At 31.3% G+C, this 21,179-nt stretch overlaps 1 protein-coding gene across 2 annotated transcripts; it reads left to right on the top strand.

Moving 5' to 3' along the window:
- The first annotated feature begins 3,846 nt into the window (after positions 1–3,846).
- On the top strand, positions 3,847–20,374 carry LOC127705182 (extracellular tyrosine-protein kinase PKDCC-like). Of its 2 annotated transcripts, none has more exons than XM_052209449.1 (2): positions 3,847–3,892; positions 19,222–20,374. In XM_052209449.1, the coding sequence occupies exon 2, from the start codon at positions 19,264–19,266 to the stop codon at positions 20,329–20,331; it is 1,068 nt and encodes a 355-aa protein (XP_052065409.1). In that variant the 5' UTR covers positions 3,847–3,892; positions 19,222–19,263; the 3' UTR covers positions 20,332–20,374. The 2 variants fall into 2 exon arrangements, with proteins under 2 accessions (XP_052065409.1, XP_052065399.1); XM_052209439.1 differs by lacking the exon at positions 3,847–3,892 and adding an exon at positions 12,789–12,858.
- Positions 20,375–21,179: the final 805 nt, after the last annotated feature.

Raw genomic sequence — 21,179 nt, 5'->3', positions numbered from 1 at the left:
TTGATAAAAATTGGGGTCACGAGACTCGTTTTTGTGCTACAAATGAAAATGTAGTGAATGATTCTAAATGCTCCTGTGGTTCTCCTGTTGAAGATGCCATCCTTACTTTCTAGAATGTCAATTATATTATAACCAAAGAATATCTCTGATTAATGATCTTATAAATATGAACATACACATTGATATTGAAACGCTATTGTTTGGAAAAGATGCATATAATTACCAAACTAAAAGGGGGGGGGGGGGGGGGGGGTGGTTATACATATACTAATTCCTCATCCTTTTTATATCTATTAGTAAAATAGTAAAGCACATTCGCACTGTAACCATTGTTGAAGAGTATATTATTCTAAATGACCCATTTGAACGAAAGAAATTTAAAATAAAAATCTTTTATAGAATATTATGTTTCAAACTAGATGTTTAGCTAGCCACAATCAATCAAAATACAAATTGAAAATTGCCTGTATATAATATTCTCCCCTTTCTTGTAAGATCATAAAGAAGACAACAACGTTTGCTAAATGAAAACCCAATCATCTTAAAATATTATAGATCTCTGGTGTCGTTATGTTTATAAACAGGAGTTAGCAAATTACGACAGATCTTCATTTTAACCAAGACTGAGGAAAAACTTATTTAGGGCATGACACATTGTGTTAATACCAAAAAATATCCTCCATCGTAAAAAGAGAAGTCCAAAATACCAAGGGGAAATTCGAAAATCATAAGTAAAAAAAAAATGAAAAATGGTAGATTTGTTTTCATTTAACCACGAGTTGGGCATTTATATTCGTATTTTATCACTTGCTATCGCTCGGGATAAAATAATGGAGTATAAACTTATAGTTTAAAGGAAAAAAAATCTATGGCTGCCATGAATTATATCTTAACCCTTACTATGCCACAAAGCCTATTTGTATTCATTTCAAATGCCAACGGTCTTTTTTAGGCTTGGCAACGGTTGCCTATATCGTCTTTTCTGTAACAAAGAACTTTACGTCACAGTTGAATAGGGCAATACATAAAGGCTCGACACGAGGTATATCAATAGTTCCAATGCGGAAATAGTTTTAAAGTTGATTGCAAGGGCAAGAATTTCCGCTGTTACTGTCATCTGACTTTGACGTACTGGTAAAATATGACGTCATAACTGTAGTATTGTAACATAATGGAGTTAAAAGTTGGCTTCACATTCATCCACTAGAACCAGACAAAGACATAGACCAATCGAGGACTGCAGGGACAACGAATATGTAAAGTGGCAACTCCGAGTCAATAGTGTATTTCTACTTGATGTTTTGTCTCAGTCTACTCAAGAAAAATATCAAACAAACAAACAGGAAACTATGCTGTCTTCAGCACATCTGACATATTTGAAAAAAAATCAGTCACTTAAGGTAGACAAGGGGATTAAATTATATATATATATATCTTATTTTTTTCATCCTTTGCAAAATGTAGTTTATTATTATCAAGTTATTTTCAAAATAATAAAATAAAAAGGTTTTTTTTTTCAAGCTGCAATGTTAGATTCTGTAAAAAATTATACATGGAAAAACAGTGCGTAGAATAGATAAACAAAACCTAAACGATAGAACTTTTAAATAAAACAAGAAGATAGCTCTCACAATGTGCTTTCAGAAAATAAAAATTGATAAAAATTGGGGTCACGAGACTTGTTTTTGTGCTTCAAATGAAAATGTAGTGAATGATTCTAAATGCTCCTGTGGTTCTCCTGTTGAATATGCCATCCTTACTTTCTAGAATGTCAATTATATTATAACCAAAGAATATCTCTGATTAATGATCTTATAAATATGAACATACACATTGATATTGAAACGCTATTGTTTGGAAAAGATGCATATAATTACCAAACTAACTCTAAAATTTTTGACAAAGTTCGTTATTTCATTAAAAAGTCATAAAAGTTTTAACGTTCTAAGTCAGCAGCTTTCTTTTTTCTTTCTGTCCTATTTGCTTTTTATTGCCATGCCAGTGTGTGACTCATTCCTTTATTTTCTATAACTGTCGCTATATTATGTATGTGTTTGCTGTCATCATATATGTGTATTGTATATGTAAGGAGAGGACTTAATATAAGTTGTTATAACTTGTGTCCAATCCTATTGCTTGATTAATGCAATAAAATATTATTAAATTAATAACTTATTTTGTAATATATCGTGTTTGTGAAATTATCAATTCAATTTCTGACGGGTCAATCTAACTTACAAAAAGTCAACACAGTGCAATCCGAGGTCTAACTACATGATTATTTATATTAAACAAATTCTACCAGACTTTCAAGAGATTGCTTTTGTGAATCCCTTTAAGGGATCACCTTTGTGTATCCATATTTTTTTCAGCTTTTTTTTAATTAAGGAATGACCGTAATTTTTTTTTCTGTTTATAAAGAAATAACATAAAAAATGTGGTTCACACTGAATAACCCGCGTAGCGTGTTATTTAAAAGTGTGCACCACATTTTTTATGTTATTTCGAATTGACAGAAAAAATATTACAGTCATTCCTTATAATTTAATTCTAAAAAGGAGTAAGCCATGATAAAAATGTTGATGACGTCGCGGTCACATGACAAAGTTATGTCTATGAAGTGATAGACAAAACACTTTTCGCTTTTGGAATAAACTAATCAACCGCCTAGGATCGAATAAACTAGCGAAGAGAAACAGAAGAAGTGCATAGTTTGCCCCCGTTCTAACCACCGTCGTAGGACAAGTACATACTGCGCCAGATGCAACAAAGGTCTCCATGGAATGTGTTTTAATCGGAAAAATAAAATATTCGTAGACATGATTTTGAGTTCATTTTCGAAATCCCCACAACCAATCATAGATTATTAAATGGCTTTATGATATATCGTATACATGTTCAAAATCAATGTACTTCTACAAATATTCAGAATATACATATGAATAAAACTTATTTAAAATAAGTTAGGCCTAAATTTCAATGAGACAAACACAAAAAATGTTCGCCTTTCAAAATTAAAGTTTAATTGATATATACTTTTATTTGTTAATTTCCATTTAAAAACAAATAAGGTCATAATGTAGCGTTTCAAATTATTATGGAACCCCACAAATACGTAAAACTTGACATTTCGTCTGCTGTGCTCAATAACAACACTTTGAAAACCCTAAATCACATTTCGTTCTGTGCACACCTTTATCTGTGACCCTATCCGTGACGTTTTCTCATTATCGACGTCATAAGCGGTACAGTTGCATTTTGAATACCCAAAATCTGCCTTGGCAAAGTATAGAATCGCTGTGGCAGTGAAAGGGTTAAATAACCAAATTAGTGAATTATAATAATACCAATAACAAAACTTAAAAGCATTATACTGTACACCAATAATCAAATAGATCGATATTAATTTGTTGTTTTAAACAATAATAACAATGAAGATATTATGTAATAATAGCAAATATTTGAGAGATAGAGTTTTTTCTACTCAGTCTGACTCAGAATATTCTTAGTGTCTTGATTAGATTTAAAAGAAAACATGAATTTATAATACGAAGATATTTACTAAAACTACTGTAATTGTAAATGTTGATTAGGTTCGAAAGACAAATTTAATGAGATTCGTAAGATTGCCAAAGTTTTTTTTTACATATGATTATTCTATATCGCCATCATGAAAAACGCACGCAGACGGTTTTAAACGAAATATAATTATTAATAAAATATACCGCATGACAAAAAAAAAACAACATTTAAACTTTTAACATATTGCTGCAGCTGACATCTGTTACAACTTGTATAAACTTACAAGTTAATATAGTGGCTCTCGAGAATGAAATGTTATTTACATAGTACGCTTTAAACAATTTCGATAAATTGAAATAAGCATTGACAGGTTAGTGGAATAATTAGATTGACCCACGGTAGAGAAATATGTTATGTTATACGTTATCTGTAATGAAATGATTCAAGGCAGTATAACTGATTTTATGAACTTTTCATTGTACATATAAAGATAAATCTTTTTTGTTAATGAATCAGTTATTTCGTACGAGTAAAATATATTATAATTTCGCTTGTCTAGTATCAAGTATATGTTAATGTTGCTTTTAGTATTTTCTCTTTTATGTATTAATCAGTTGATTTAAAAAATGAAAAAAAGATGTGTTAAACGTCGTTCGTTTATTTAGTTGATAAGCTATCAAGGAAAAACAATTCGAGGTTTAGTAACAGCATGACCATGCTTAAACGCTTTGGGGATTATAATGTCATGAAATATCATTTTTGGCAATGATGTTATCAGTAAATACAAAGAAATGAATTAAAATTGTAATAATTGAGTTACGACAATTAAAACATAAACGTCGTCATCTGTGAAATAGATATTCAAATACGGGAAACCAACTCGTTATGGTGTCCGTTAAATATTCGATGGGATTATTTCAACTTCATCATTTGGGATTTTCTGTTCAATTACTCCGAATTATTTTCCTTGTAAATAGGAAATCATAATAGAAAATGCATGCACAAAAGTCATATAGGAAAATCATATCATTTACAATTGCAAATATGTTATAACATGAAAATCCTGCTATGAACAACGGCAAAGTTGTATAAAAAGTATACCATTAGCAACTGCAAATGTGTAGTAACTTGAAAATCATACAATAAACAACGGCAAATTTGTATAACAAGCATATCATTTACATCTGCAAATGTGTTACAACATGAAAATCATATCATTAACAACAGCAAATGTGTTACAACATAAAATCATACAATAAACAACGGCAAATTTGTATAAAAAAACATATCATTAACAACTGCAAATGTGTTACAACATGAAAATCATATCATTAACAACAGCAAATGTGTTACAACATAAAATCACACAATGAACAACGGCAAAGTTGTATAAAAAGCATATATCTATAGTATTTAGATAATCTGATTTTAAGTTATTTTGTTCGCACGATAAGAAGACTTGTAAAACGACTTATATATATATCTATATACTAATTTCACTGTTAAAGGTCAAAATTGCAGATGCCCCGAGTACAATTCTTTGAAAGCTTGTGAAAGATATCCTGCTGACGGTACCGTTTTTTCTGTGTTTCAAAGATTTAAATTATTTACCTTTTTGATATTTTGCTGTTTGTAACGAAAAGTTTTTGTTTTATTTCACTATTACTAATCAACAAAAAATTAGTCATTTAACAATTTACTGATAACTTCTCACAGTAAACAAGAAACAACAAAATACGTATTGTTGTTGTTACCTATATAACAGGTGACCACTTAATTTGAATAAACGAATTAGGAATGTAATTAACATACTGATTAAATATAAATAGAGTTTGTCTTTTATAGCTGACTATGCCGTGTGGTTTTTGCTCATTGTTGAAGGCCGTACGGTGACCTATAGCTGTTAATGTATGTGTGAATTGGTCTCTTGTGGAGATTAGTCTCATTGGCAATCATACCACATCTTCTTATTTTTATATGCGTTAAAAAAATGAAAACAAAACGTTATAGATTTCATGTGTCCGAAGCGCCTGTCTTAATCTACCTTCACCAAGAACACCCAAAGTTGAATATTTTAAGGCTGAGGATGTATAAGAACCGAAACAGTTGAAGAGCTATATAATTAAAAAAGGCCTAAACAAATTGCCAAATCAATCAAAGGTCAACTTTGCCTGAGTGAGTTGAAACCAAAGTTGTCTGATTAAAATCATACCTCTCACTTGCTATCGTGTATTTTAATGTCGCTTCCTCCTTTACTACTATCAAAGAACTTGTTATTAACTTTTGTAATAAAGCTTATGAAAATAATGGTATTAATTATTTTTGGAGTGTTAAAAATTCTTTAGAGGTTTTAGATAAAATACATGCTTTTGATGGTCCTTTTAATTCTGTTGACAGTTATGATTTTTCTACTCTCTATACTACACTTCCACACAATCTTATCAAGAAAAAGTTTTCATATTTAATTAAATGGTCTTTTGAAAAATCTCATTACAAATTTATTTGCTGTAACTCGTTTAAAGCCTTTTTCTGTAACGAAAAAGGAAAGTATGCTAGATACACTTACTGGAAATGTGAAGATATGATTGAAGCTTTAAATTTTCTCCTGGACAACATATATGTACGTTTCGGCGATAAAGTGTATCGACAAGTAGTAGGTATTCCTATGGGCACTAACTGCGCCCTTTTAATAGCAGATTTATTCCTGTATTGCTATGAATCTCAGTTTATGCCCAAACTCAGTAAAGACACGTCATTGTTACATTTGGTTGATACATTCAACAATACCTTCCGTTATCTAGATGATATTTTTTCGTTAAATAATCCAGAGTTCTCTAAATATACTACCGAAATTTACCCAATAGAACTTACTTTAACTAAATCTAACATAAACAGCAGTAGTTGTCCTTTTTTGGATTTGGACATTTCAATCTCTAAAGGAAAACTCCATACGAAAATTTACGACAAAAGAGACGACTTTTCATTCCTTATTGTTAATTTTCCTTTTTTAGACGGCGATGTTCCTTTGGCTCCATCATACGGTGTTTATATATCCCAACTCGTTCGTTATGCCCGTGTGTGTAGTGATGTCATAGATTTTAACGAACGGAATCAATGCATCACTGGTAAATTATTAAATCAGGAATTTCGTTACCATAAATCACGTAAAACTTTTGATAAGTTCTTTCATAGATACAAAGATTTGATTAGTAAATTTGGCTGTACTTGTAGAAAACTGATTAAAAACGGTATTTCACATCCTAAAATTTACGGTAATATTGTACTTAAAGCGCGGAAATCACTATGTGATCCGTGTAAACTCATCGAACCTTTAAACAAACTTATTAGTAAAGGTTATCTTACCAATGTTGTAATTAGTTCTTTGAATATAGTTTACATTGGCACTAATATCGATTTTGTCATCAGCAAATTAAAACATAACTAAATTTGTATTCTTTTCAAACGGGATGTATAAAGACACACCCACGTTCGTTTTGATCCATAAAGAGGTTAAACTATCCTACTGTCTGTCGATACATTTATTTTTGGCATTGCACTAGTCATGTCTTCTTTGACTGTCCATGACGTTAAAATACTAAATCCCTGGGATGTGTTTTAGTTGATTTTAGTCTCTGATGCATGATTTTTTATTAATAATTGTTTTGGCTTTTATCTAGCTGTCAGTAACTGCGAGTACTCTCAAATCGTACTTTCTTGTTTATTTGACCTGTTGATACTAATTGTATTGCTTTTTTGTTATTTAATGTTATTCAGGGTTAGATCTGGTCTATATACCAGCTTTGATAAGTGTTTGGTATTACTATAAATTTTCACTTCGTACTATGAACATCAAAATTATTTATTTTGTAAAAATATTTCCTTTCTCTATTGGTACTGTACACGTATACCTAACAACAAAATTATTTTCATTTACCTGTGTTTAAAGTTATTGCAAATGGCTGATATTTTTGTTCGAGCATATTGTTTTTCTTTAATTGTTTAACATTTCTTACCGATATAACATGTTACTTTTATTATTCTTCCCTTAGTTTATTTATTTTGTATTTACATTGTATCATAGGTCAAATTTATTTGTTCAGTGTATGTTCAGTGGTGTTAATATGTCCTATGATTGAGTTAAGCTATTTCAGTTGATATTTTATAGTGTGTCTTTCTATGTTGTGATGTTACACTATTGTTTCAGAAAAAGGGTGAAGGTTTGGTACCATTAAAACGTTTAAACCCGATGCATTTGTTTGCACCTGTCCTAAGTCAGGAATCTGATGTTCAGTAGTTGTCGTTTGTTGATGTGGTTCATAAGTGTTTCTCATTTTTCGTTTTTATATAGATTAGACCGTTGGTTTTTCCCGTTTGAATGGTTTTACACTAGTAATTTTTGGGGCCCTTTATAGCTTACGGTTCGGTGTGAGCCAAGGCTCCGTGTTGAAGACCGTACTGTGACCTATAATGGTTTACTTTTATAAATTTTGACTTGGATGGAGAGTCGTCTCATTGGCACTCATACAACATCTTCTTAATTCTCTTTACTGCAGGGTTTGTTGCTCGTGTTGTGTGGATGCAGTAGAATGTGTCCCCGTGCTTGTGGTGTATGCCCTTATATTTTTCAATTATTGGTTGTTTGCCTGTGAGAGAGCTTTCACATGTTTATTATATCTTTGTTCTTAATTGTCAATTATATATTATGGTGTTTGGATGTGTAAATACTCATCCACGCCTGCTATTTTTATTATTGCCCCCTGCTATGGTTTTACTAAGATTTCTTACAATCTCTATTAAGAAGCAAAACATATCATTTTGTGTTTTTTTTTGCGATTAGAATTCTTTTCATCTGCAAGGAAAATCGATTTCTAGAAGCCATAAATTTTAAAGCAAATTGCGAAAATAACACGAGAAATTAATTTATGACTATTTATTTCTCTCTTTTTATTCATATACTTCTTTATCTTTTGTTTTACTGAAATAGTGTTTTACTACATGTTATGTGGCATTGTACTATTGTATATTGTCCTCTAGAAGTCTTTCCTAATTATGTTAAAACTGACAAGTTTCATCTGGTTTCTTTTTTAATGTGATTGTTATTCATTTTTAGTTTTTGACTAAGTGCATGAACTGGATGTTACAGTAATTGAATACAACAAGAACGGCTTACAGTTCATTGGTAAAGCAGCTCATTTTAGGCTATCATGTTGCTAAAGTCGTGGTTATATTACAATAAGACCCTTGAGTGAATGACCTGACAGTGCATGGGCTACATAATTTCAGTAGGTTGTTTTAAATGGTTCCTTACACCGCAACTAGTCCATTTGAATAGTGGAATTGTATAGACTGTTTACATGTTTGTGATATAAAGTCTCTTTTGTAGTGTTATCACTTTGTGTCCGTATAAATAAATTATGGCGTCACAAATGATAATACAGTTTCACTTCATCTGCTTCCATTCCAAAAATTTAGATTTCAATTGTCATAACCACAGCTGTCCGCTCATATCACCGAATGAGACTTATCGCCGAATTTTACTTCCCATGAGCAACACGATGGGTGCAACATGTGGAACTGAATCTACTTAGCCATCCGTAGCTCCTGATATCAAGCCTAGTTTTGTTCAAAAAAGGGGTTTGCGTTGCTCTTGCTTAAGGTTTCAGTATTGTCCTTTTTACGTTTTGAATGTCTTTGTTTTTTTTAAACCGGTAACAGTCTTATTTTTCCTTATCCTGAAAGACAGCGTTTCAATTTCAAAATTTTTCATTCGGTACGTTTTCTGGTTAGAAAATTCACATGACCAATGATTTACGAATTTTGGTGATGTCTGAGGGTTAGATGAGATTCCATTACTGATTTTGCTGGATGCATAATCAGTTGATATTACTTCTCTGAATATTTTATAGGAGTAGGATGTTTTCCTTCCGGGGCACCTTAGATCACCCAAGTTTTAATTTGGGCTCATGTTGCCCAGTCTTTTGTTTTCTATGTAATGTTTTGTGGTCTTTGTTCTTTCATCGTTCTCCTGTTTTTGCCATGGCGTTGCTAGTTTCTCTTCTTCTTATACGTTTTGATTGTCAAATTGAAATCTTCTGCCTCTTTTATCAATACATTTTTAGCTCACCGGGGCCCGAAGGGCCCCATGTGAGCTTATGCCATCACTGGGGGTCCGTCGTCGTCTGTCGTCGTAAACTATTTCAAAAATCATCTCCTCTGAAACTACTGGGCCAAATACCTTCAAACTTTAACTAAATGTTCCTTAGGGTATCTAGTTTATAAATTGTATCCGAAGTTTTGATCCATCGACAAATATGGCCGCCATGGCTAAAAATAGAACATAGGGGTCAAATGCAGTTTTTGGCTTATATCTCAAAAACTAAAGCTTTTAGAGCAAATCTGACATGGGGTACAATTGTTTAATTGGTCAACATCTATCAGCTCTGAAATTTTCAGACGAATCGAACAAGCCATTGTTGGGTGGCTGCCACCGAATTGGTAGTTTTAACAAAATTTTGCAGTTTTTTGTTATTAATTTGAATATTATTATAGATATATAAAAATTGTAAGCAGCAATAATGTTCAGCAAAGTAAGATCTACAAAAAAGTTAATATGACCATAATTGTCAATTGACCCCTTAAGGAGTTAGTGCCCTTTAAAAACAATTTTACACAATTTGTTCATCAAGTTTGCTAACATTTAAAAATCTTCTCCTCTGAAACTACTGGGCCAATTATCTTCAAACTTAAACTAAATGTTCCTTAGGGTATTTTGTTTATAAATTGTATCCGAAGTTTGTATCCATCGACAAACATGGCCGCCATGGCTAAAAATAGATCATAAGGGTTAAATGCAGTTTTTGGCTTATATCTCAAAAACTAAATGTTTAAGAGCAAATGCGACGGGGTAAAATTGTTTAATTAGTCAAGATCTATCGGCCCTGAAATTTTCAGACGAATCGAACAACCCATTGTTGGGTTGCTGCCACCGAATTGGTAGTTTTAACAAAATTTTGCATTTTTTTGTTATTATTTTGAATATTATTATAGATATATATAAACTGTAAGCAACAATAATGTTCAGCAAAGTAAGATCTACAAAAAAGTTAATATGACCATAATTGTCAATTGACCCCTTAAGGAGTTATTGCCCTTTAAAACAATTTTACACAATTTGTTCATCAAGTTTGCTAACATTTAAAAATCTTCTCCTCTGAAATACAGGTGAGCGATTCAGGCTCTTGAGAGCCTCTTGTTTTTTATCAAGCTTCATGATATTTATGTAAGAAAAATTTTACCATGTCAATAAATTCCTTACCGGTCTTACCATTGATAATAATCTTTTCTTACGTGTTGACAAAGTCATGGTCTAATTTCGACAAAATATGGGTTGTCAATATTTTACAACTCTTTAATGCTCGGTATAAAGATGGTGACAAAAATAATGCCTTCCCATGTTGAAATAAGCATACAGCATGATTTTAAAGAATTATTGCGATTCTAATAAGTAAAATTCACTTTTGTAACGACCGTGATTCTTAAAAACAAGAAAAAAAATATTTGTTCGATCGTACAATTGAATGCGGTTGATACGATCGTGTCCTTAAAAACAAGACTTCAAGATCCAGTGGATTAAATTGATAACGGATTGATATAAGGTGACAGCTTGTTTCCGGATCCTATTAATTATTCAATTGTATTAATATGTTAATGTAAAATTGTGTACATTATTTCACTTGAATTTGATTAATAAAATAGGTTTACACTAAATTGATAACTTCCATACCATCGTAAAAAGTGAAGCCCAAAATACCAAGGGGAAATTCGTAAACCATAAGTAAACAAAATCTGAAAAATGGTAGATTTGTTTTCTTTTAACCATGAGCTGGGCATTTATATTCGTATTTTACCACTTGCTATCGCTCGGGATAAAATAATGGAGTATAAAGTCATAGTTTAAGGGAAAAAAATCTATGGCTGCCATGAATTATATCTTAACCCTTACTATGTAACAAAGCCTATTTGTATTCCTTTCAAATGCCAACGGTCTTTTTTTCTAATTACTACCACATTATATATTAATTAGTATTGTAATTTTCATTGTTATTAATAAATGTTATATGAGTATTTTAAACCAAATCTTGAATTCTATCCTAATTCTATCCTATTTTGGGGAAATATCAGAAATTCAAATGTGACGTCACCTTTTTTTTTTGCGTTGATCTCTTTGGCTAACTCGGCTGTGAATTTTTATGTGCTGGTTTATGTTGTTTAATGTGTCCGTTTTTATTCTGTAGGTAGTCACCACTTCGGTGGTATCATGTATATCTATTATATAGTCATTTTTTTATAAATTTACTGTTTACAAAAGTATGAATTATTCTAAATACTAAGGATTTTCTTATCCCAGACATATAACCTTAGCCGTATTTGGCAAAACTTTTTGGAACTTTTGGTCCTCAATGCTCTTCAACTTTGTACTGGTTTTGGCTTTCGAACTTTTTTTATCTGAGCGTCACTGGTTAGTCTTGTGTGAACGAAACGCCCGTCTTGCGTATTTAATTTTAAACCTGGTACTTTTTGTTAGCTATTATTCGTATGTTTCTCTGTCCTATATGTTCTATTTATTTGTATTGTAGTCCTGTCATGTAATGTTGTCATTTTAATGTTATATTTAACATTGCCATAAAAGCGGGAGGTTTGGCTAGCCACAAAACCAGGTTCAACCCCCCATTTTTTTTCTTAAAATGTCCTGTACCAAGTCAGGAAAATGGCCATTGTTATATTATAGTTCGTTTCTGTGTGTGTTACATTTTAATGTTGTGTTTCTGTTGTGTCGTAGTTCTCCTCTTATATTTAATGTGTTTCCCTCAGTTTTAGTTTGTAAACCGGATTTGTTTTTCTCAATCGATTTATGAATTTCGAACAGCGGTATACTACTGTTGCCTTTATTTAGGCTTTGCAACGGTTGCCTATATCGTCTTTTCTATAACAATGAACTTTACGTCACAGTTGAATAGAGGCAATACATACAGGCTCGACACGAGGTATATCAATAGTTTCAATGCGGGAATAGTTTTAAAGTTGATTGCAAGGGCAAGAATTTCCGCTATATCACATCATGAAAAACGCACGCAGACGGTTTTAAACGAAATATAATTACTAGTAAAATATACCGCATGACAAAAAAAAACATTTAAACTTTTAACATATTGCTGCAGCTGACATCTGTTACAACTTGTATAAACTTACAAGTTGATATAGAAGCTCTCGAGAATGAAATGTTATTTACATAGTACGCTTTAAACAATTTCGATAAATTGAAATAAGCATTGACAGGTTAGTGGAATAATTAGATTGACCCACGGTAGAGAAATATGTTATGTTATACGTTATCTGTAATGAATTGATTCAAGGCATATAACCGATTTTATGAACTTTTCATTGTATATATATAAAGATGAATCTTTTTTGTTGATGAATCAGTTATTTCTTACGAGTAAAACATATTATAATTTCGATTGTCTAGTATCAAGTATATGTAAATGTTGCTTTTAGTATTTTCTCTTTTATGTATTAATCAGTTGATTTAAAAAATGAAAAAAAGATGTGTTAAACGTCGTTCGTTTATTTAGTTGATAAGCTATCAAGGAAAAACAATTCGAGGTTTAGTAATAGCATGACCATGCTTAAACGATTTAGGGATTATAATGGCATAAAATATCATTTTTGGCAATGATGTTATCAGTAAATACAAAGAAATGAATTAAAATTGTAATAATTGATTTACGACAATTAAAACATAACCGTCGTCATCTGTGAAACAGATATTCCATAACGGTCAACCACCTCGTTATGGTGTCCGTTAAATATTCGATGGGATGATTTCAACTTCATCATTAGGGATTTTTTGTTCAATTGTTCCGAATTAATTTCCTTGTAAATAGGAAATCATAATAGAAAATGCATGCACAAAAGTCATATAGGAAAATCATATCATTTACAATTGCAAAAATGTTACAACATGAACATCCTGCTATAAACAGCATACCATTAGCAACTGCAAATGTGTAGCAACTTGAAAATCATACAATAAACAAGGCAAATTTGTATAAAAAGCATATCATTTATATCTGCAAATGTGTTACAACATGAAAATCATATCATTAACAACAGCAAATGTGTTACAACATAAAATCATACAATAAACAACGGCAAATTTGTATATAAAACTTATCATTAACAACTGCAAATGTGTTACAACATGAAAATCATATCATTAACAACAGCAAATGCGTTACAACATAAAATCACACAATGAACAACGGCAAAGTTGTATAAAAAGCATATCATTTACATCTGAAAATGTGTAGCAACTTGAATTCATACAATAAACAACGGAACATTTGTGTAAAAAGCATATCATTAACAACTGCAAATGTGTAGCAACTTGAAAATCATACAATAAACAACGGCGCATTTGTATAAAAAGCATATCATTTACATCTGCAAATGTGTAACAACTGCAAATGTGTTACAACATGAAAATCATACAATGAACAACGGCACATTTGTATAAAAAACATAGCATTAACATCTGCAAATGTGTTACAACATGAAAATCATATCATTAACAACAGCAAATGTGTTACAACATAAAATCACACAATTAACAACGGCAACGCTGTATAAAAAGCATATCATTTACATCTGCAAATTTGAAGCAACTTGAAAATCATACAATAAACAACGGCACATTTGTATAAAAAGCATATCATTAACAACTGCAAATGTGTAACAACTTGAAAATCATACAATAAACAACGGCGCATTTGTATAAAAAGCATATCATTTACATCTACAAATGTGTAACAACTGCAAATGTGTTACAACATGAAAATCATACAGTGAACAACGGCACATTTGTATAAAAATCATATCATTAACAACTGCAAATGTGTATAACGAGTAAAACATATTATAATTTCGATTGTCTAGTATCAAGTATATGTAAATGTTGCTTTTAGTATTTTCTCTTTTATGTATTAATCAGTTGATTTAAAAAATGAAAAAAAGATGTGTTAAACGTCGTTCGTTTATTTAGTTGATAAGCTATCAAGGAAAAACAATTCGAGGTTTAGTAATAGCATGACCATGCTTAAACGATTTAGGGATTATAATGGCATAAAATATCATTTTTGGCAATGATGTTATCAGTAAATACAAAGAAATGAATTAAAATTGTAATAATTGATTTACGACAATTAAAACATAACCGTCGTCATCTGTGAAACAGATATTCCATAACGGTCAACCACCTCGTTATGGTGTCCGTTAAATATTCGATGGGATGATTTCAACTTCATCATTAGGGATTTTTTGTTCAATTGTTCCGAATTAATTTCCTTGTAAATAGGAAATCATAATAGAAAATGCATGCACAAAAGTAATATAGGAAAATCATATCATTTACAATTGCAAAAATGTTACAACATGAACATCCTGCTATAAACAGCATACCATTAGCAACTGCAAATGTGTAGCAACTTGAAAATCATACAATAAACAAGGCAAATTTGTATAAAAAGCATATCATTTATATCTGCAAATGTGTTACAACATGAAAATCATATCATTAACAACAGCAAATGTGTTACAACATAAAATCATACAATAAACAACGGCAAATTTGTATATAAAACTTATCATTAACAACTGCAAATGTGTTACAACATGAAAATCATATCATTAACAACAGCAAATGCGTTACAACATAAAATCACACAATGAACAACGGCAAAGTTGTATAAAAAGCATATCATTTACATCTGAAAATGTGTAGCAACTTGAATTCATACAATAAACAACGGAACATTTGTGTAAAAAGCATATCATTAACAACTGCAAATGTGTAGCAACTTGAAAATCATACAATAAACAACGGCGCATTTGTATAAAAAGCATATCATTTACATCTGCAAATGTGTAACAACTGCAAATGTGTTACAACATGAAAATCATACAATGAACAACGGCACATTTGTATAAAAAACATAGCATTAACATCTGCAAATGTGTTACAACATGAAAATCATATCATTAACAACAGCAAATGTGTTACAACATAAAATCACACAATTAACAACGGCAACGCTGTATAAAAAGCATATCATTTACATCTGCAAATTTGAAGCAACTTGAAAATCATACAATAAACAACGGCACATTTGTATAAAAAGTATATCATTAACAACTGCAAATGTGTAACAACTTGAAAATCATACAATAAACAACGGCGCATTTGTATAAAAAGCATATCATTTACATCTGCAAATGTGTAACAACTGCAAATGTGTTACAACATGAAAATCATACAGTGAACAACGGCACATTTGTATAAAAATCATATCATTAACAACTGCAAATGTGTATAACAACAGGAACATCATTCCATTAACAACTGATGAGGGCAACAGCTCACATATTTTTAATCCTTTAGTTTAACCTGGATATGAAAGGCAGTATTTTCTATTTTATTTTAGATGATATAAACTCTATGAATTCGTTGCTAAATGAAATTTGTCCCCAAAGCTCTTAACCTTAAAACAACAATTACTTTTATAAATATTTGCCACTATTGTGTAGATATAAGCGAATGGCTGACGATGGCATTCATTTTTGTTTAGAACATTTAACCAAAAATGTAATTGAGTGTTCTGAAGACGTTGGAATCAGTGTTTTAAGTTGTATAAAATTTAAGGTATTGAAGTGTGAAAGGCAGTTCACAAATATTATTTTCGTGACATATCAGTCAAAATTAGGATCAAAACATTCAAAATTGATAGTATCGAAAGGTTGTAAGTCCAAAGAGTCAACTTGGTAAGCATCTCCTGATATACGTTATTTGTTTGATTATGCATACAAACTATTTTAGCCTTTTCTACTGGTTAACGTTAGGCAAAATGCAATCGATCTCATTCGATCAATTACACGCAGATGTTTCTTGTTGTAAACAATATTTCCATTTTTCTGTTTTTTCAAACAAATATCATCTCCACTAACTTGGAATTTATTGGAAGTAGCAATGAACACTGTTGTGGTAACGCAAAAAGTGTTAAAAAATGTCTAGATCTGCAAAACTGCTCTTGTCTTTATAATATTTCTACAAACGTTGTCCATGTATCTACATTTGGATTTCAAAATATACAGCTATGATAACATCAATTACATGGCAGGTAGAATAAACAGAACACCTGGAATGCAGAAAAGGCATAGCAGTCCTATGCGATGGGATAGAAATCAAAAGTACAGATTTAACTGTACCAATATGTATAAAATACAAATATCAGAGTATAACAGAGGAGGAGGATGGTCAAAAATTGTCGACATTGGTACATTCAAAAATCAAAAAGTTGTCATTCAAAGACTGCCACCTTCCAAAAAAACGAAAATCCGTCGAAACAGAAGATTGGTCTTGTTTATGAAAAATCTACCGATGAGAGATCAACTGAAACACCCCTCAATAATTAAAATGTAAGGATACTGCTTACGACATATTAAAGGTGAAGGTCACAGCAATTCTTCATATTACGGAGATCTCTCGGTTGTTTTCGAATATGGTATTGAACTAGACCTGAACGCATTAAATCTTACAATTTGAGAGAGATTGAATCATGCTGCTGACCTTGCTAGTTTGTTATCCTACCTGCATAATTCACCTTTGGGATCATTGGAAGATTTCGACATTAAGCCCGCACATTTTAAAATGGTGAATGGTAAAAGAAAACTGATAGATTTATATTTTATGAAAAATGTGGAACCGATCCGCTTTTTGTCCTCCTCGCATAAGAATTTCAAACCATGTCCATTTAACATTAGTTGTCAAGAACTAAATGACGTCGAAATGCGGTATACAAATTGTCAAACAGTCCCATGTGAGGTGGGTGTTTGTAGAGGTACAAATGTTAAATATAATCTACAAAAAATAAACAAAATCTTCTTCCAGGTTTTGTTGAAACCAACATTTTTTCCATCTGCATTGAAATTTTCGTTATCCAGGTTACTGACACAATTGAATAAGACTAATATTGGCGTTGATGCTTTAGAAAAAGAAATTAGGAACATAACACTCGTTTATACAAATTTGAGCACGCATTAGAAGAGACTGCTCTGAGAATAAAAACAAAAAGACAGAAGCAATTTTTTTTCTTGTTACTTTTCGAAATACAATATTATCATTATAATTATAAGTAGTTGCAGAAGTAGTAAAAGAAGTAATAGAGGTTGAATTTTCCTCAAAATATTGCATAAGATGCACCATTACAGAAGGTAAAAAAATGAACATTAAAAACAGCATTCATATACAATTTAAGATCAATGTCAGGAAATATTGACTTTTTGACAATGTTAAGAAACTGAGGAAGGGCAAGTTTTACCGTGTGCTTCTTCATTTTTATGCCGGATGATATGAGATGTGATTTGATTGCCAAATGAAAAAACTTTCCCCCAAAACATAGATGACGTGAAGAGCCGATGGAAGTCGTTTATTGGGCATTCTTATTTTTACAAATTCTGTTAAGAAATGCTAAATACAACATAAAATCATACAATAAACAACGGCAAATTTGTATAAAAAGCATATCATTAACAACTGCAAATGTGTTACAACATGAAAATCATATCATTAACAACAGCAAATTGGTTACAACATAAAATCACACAATGAACAACGGCAAAGTTGTATAAAAAGCATATCATTTACATCAGCAAATGTGTAGCAACTTGAAAATCATACAATAAACAACGGCACATTTGTATAAAAAGCATATCATTAACAACTGCAAATGTGTAGCAACTTGAAAATCATACAATAAACAACGGCACATTTGTATGAAAAGCATATCATTTACATCTGCAAATGTGTAACTACAGACAATTCATATCATTAACAACTGCAAATGTGTTACAACATGAAAATCATACAATGAACAACGGCACATTTGTATAAAAATCATATCATTAACAACTGCAAATGTGTATAACAACAGGAACATCATACCATTAACAACTGATGAGGGCAACAGCTCACATATTTGTAATCCTTTAGTTTAACCTGGATATGAAAGGCAGTATTTTCTATTTTATTTTAGATGATATAAATTCTATAAATTCGTTGCTAAATGAAATTTGTCCCCAAAGCTCTTAACCTTAAAACAACAATTACTTTTTTAAATGTTTGCCATTATCGTGTAGGTATAAGCGAATGTCTGTCAATCATAGCATCTCTCTACCAAGAGACAATATTGTGTGTACGTTTTGAACGATGGCATACATTTTTGTTAAGAACATTTAACCAAAAATGTAATTGAGTGTTCTGAAGACGTTGGAATCAGTGTTTTAAGTTGTATAAAATTTAAGGTATTAAAGTGTGAAAGGCAGTTCACAAATATAATTTTCGTGACATATCAGTCATAAATAGGATCAAAACATTCAAAATTGATAGTATCAAAAGGTTGTGAGTCCAAAAGAGTCAACTTGGTAAGCATCTCCTGATATACGTTATTTGTTTGATTATGCAAACAAACTATTTTAGCCTTTTTTACTGGTTAACGTTAGGCAAAATGCAATCGATCTCATTCGATCAATTACACGCAGATGTTTCTTGTTGTAAACAATATTTCCATTTTTCTGTTTTTTTTTCAGACAAATATCACTCCACTAACTTGGAATTTATTGGAAGTAGTAATGAACACTGTCGTGGTAACGCAAAAAGTGTTAAAAAATGTCTTCAAAACTGCTCTTGTCTTTATAATATTTCTACAAACGTTATCCATGTATCTACATTTGGATTTCAAAATATACAGCTATGCTAAAATCAATTACATGGCAGGGAGAATAAACAGAACACCTGGAATGCAGAAAAGGCATAGCAGTTCTATGCGATGGGATAGAAATCAAAAGTACAGATTTAACTGTACCAATATGAATAAAATACAAATATCAGAGTATAACAGAGGAGGAGGGTGGTCAAAAATTGTCGACATTGGTACATTTGAAAATCAAAAAGTTGTCATTCAAAGACTGTCACCTTCCAAAAAACCGAAAATCAGTCAAAACAGAAGATTGGTCTTGTTTATGAAAAATCTACTGATGAGAGATCAACTGAACCACCCCTCAATAATTAAAATGTTAGGATACTGCTTACGACATATTAAAGGTGAAGGTCACAGCAATTCTTCATATTACGGAGATCTCTCGGTTGTTTTCGAATATGGTACTGAACTAGACCTGAACGCATTAAATCTTACAATTGGTGAGAGATTGAATCATGCTGCTGACCTTGCTAGTTTGTTGTCCTACCTGCATAATTCACCTTTGGGATCATTGGAAGATTTCGACATTAAGCCCGCACATTTTAAAATGGTAAATGGTAAAATAAAACTGATAGATTTAGATTTTATGAAAAATGTGGAACCGATCTGCTTTTTGTCCTCCTCGCATAAGAATTTCAAGCCATGTCCATTTAACATTAGTTGTCAAGAACTAAATGACGTCGAAATGCGGTATACAAATTGTCAAACAGTCCCATGTGAGGTGGGTGTTTGTAGAGGTACAAATGTTAAATATAATCTACAAAAAATAAACACAATCTTCTTCCAGGTTTTGTTGAAACCAACATTTTTCCCATTTGCATTGAACTTTTCGTTATCCAGGTTACTGACACAATTGAATAAGACTAATATTGGCGTTGATGCTTTAGAAAAAGAAATTAGGAGCATAACACTCGCTTATACAAATTTGAGCACGCATTAGAAGAGACTGCTCTGAGAATAAAAATAAAGACAGAAGCAGTTTTTTTCTTGTTACTTTTCAAAATACAATATTATCATTATAATTATAAGTAGTTGCAGAAGTAGTAAAAGAAGTAATAAAGGTTGAATTTTCCATAAAATATTGCATAAGATGCACCATTGCCGAAGGTAAAAAAATGAACATTTAAAACAGCATTCATATACAATATAAGATCAATGTCAGAAAATATTGACTTTTTGACAATGTTAAGAAACTGAGGAAGGGCAAGTTTTACCGTGTGCTTCTTCGTTTTTATGCCGGATGATATGATATGTGATTTGATTGCCAAATGAGACAACTATCCCCCAAAACATAGATGACGTGAAGAGCCGATGGAAGTCGTTTATTGGGCATTCTTATTTTTACAAATTCTGTTAAGAAATGCTAAATACAACATAAAATCATACAATAAACAACGGCAAATTTGTATAAAAAGCATATCAGTAACAACTGCAAATGTGTTACAACATAAAATTACACAATGAACAACGGCAAAATTGTATAAAAAGCATATCATTTACATCTGCAAAGTGTAGCAACTTGAAAATCATACAATAAACAACGGCACATTTGTATAAAAATTATATAATTTACATCTGCAAATGTGTAACAACAGAAAATTCATATCATTAACAACTGGAAATGTGTTACAACATGAAAATCATACAATGAACAACGCCACATTTGTATAAAAATCATATCATTAACAACTGCAAATGTGTATAACAACAGGAACATCATACCATTAACCACTGATGAGGGCAATAGCTCACACATTTTTAATCCTTTAGTTTAACCTGGATATGAAA

Source organism: Mytilus californianus, unplaced genomic scaffold (genome assembly GCF_021869535.1).
Source record: "Mytilus californianus isolate M0D057914Y unplaced genomic scaffold, xbMytCali1.0.p SCAF_1, whole genome shotgun sequence".
NCBI classification, from domain to species: domain Eukaryota; kingdom Metazoa; phylum Mollusca; class Bivalvia; order Mytilida; family Mytilidae; genus Mytilus; species Mytilus californianus.
This window is presented reverse-complemented; position numbering and strand designations above follow the sequence as displayed.

Coding starts and splice junctions, on each gene's coding strand:
- LOC127705182 (XM_052209449.1), top strand. CDS start 19,264: ATGAACACTGTCGTGGTAACGCAAAAAGTGTTAAAAAATGTCTTCAAA.